Source organism: Salvelinus sp. IW2-2015, unplaced genomic scaffold (assembly GCF_002910315.2).
Source record: "Salvelinus sp. IW2-2015 unplaced genomic scaffold, ASM291031v2 Un_scaffold4647, whole genome shotgun sequence".
NCBI classification, from domain to species: Eukaryota; Metazoa; Chordata; class Actinopteri; order Salmoniformes; family Salmonidae; genus Salvelinus; species Salvelinus sp. IW2-2015.
In genome coordinates, this window is record NW_019945916.1 from 71,895 (window position 1) to 72,710 (window position 816).

The following is an 816-nucleotide window of genomic DNA, read 5'->3' on the forward strand; positions in this document are numbered from 1 at the left end:
GGAGAGGTGTAGTCCACGAACGCAAAGAGTGGATCCGATCCGGGGTAAACTTTCTATTAGGCTACAAAACAAACGGAATAGAACCGCTTCGGGAACTGAGGGTTGAACACATCCTCATTCKCGTCTCCATCACACCCCCACTTTTGCGCAGCTYATGCTGGKTATTTAATTGGGAATTAAAGGGGAAGCGCCCTATTGGAAGGAGAAGCACTGAGACAGATCAGAAAAATTCAGGGCCGTCAGTGTGTGCAGATTTTGTGCAGACCAAACACTGCAACTGGCTGTCGTGGTACGTGACTGCCATCCTATGGTGAGAAGGAGTTAAGACCGAGGACTAGAGCTTGTGCCATCTAGATACATCCAGGACACAATGGAAGTATTTCTGGTTGGTATTGCAGGACTATATAACTGTATGTAGGTGATATCAACATGGCAAGCTATATAACTGTATGTAGGTGATATCAACATGGCAAGACAACACCAATAGATCTGGGACTAGGCTACTGTACATGTATAGGACATTGTTATGGATGTAGAGATGTGTTTTTCTGTTAACTGTTACTTGAGTCACTCTTTGATATACCACACATTCAGCGGTGAAACTCTTACCAGGGTTGTGGGAGGTGATGACATCAGCCAGGACCTGCTTAGGGATATGGTGGTTCCTGGTGTTGTTGATTGGTTCCTGCTCCTGGAGCTTGTCCACCATGGCGATGACACAGTTGAGGCTCTTCGCCACGTCGCCCAACCCTGTCCTAGAGGAGACAAACACAACATCAGCACCTGGTCTCTCTCTACTATGGAGTGTTTGGGTGT

General features: G+C 47.0%; 1 protein-coding gene across 1 annotated transcript in view; it reads right to left on the reverse strand.

Moving 5' to 3' along the window:
- Positions 1-816, reverse strand: part of LOC112077524 (type II inositol 3,4-bisphosphate 4-phosphatase-like) — a gene marked incomplete at its 5' end in the record, with an annotated part of 43,615 nt that overhangs the window by 28,347 nt on the left and 14,452 nt on the right. The window contains 1 exon segment of the mRNA XM_070441731.1: positions 610-755. Coding sequence (XP_070297832.1) covers positions 610-755 — 146 coding nt within the window.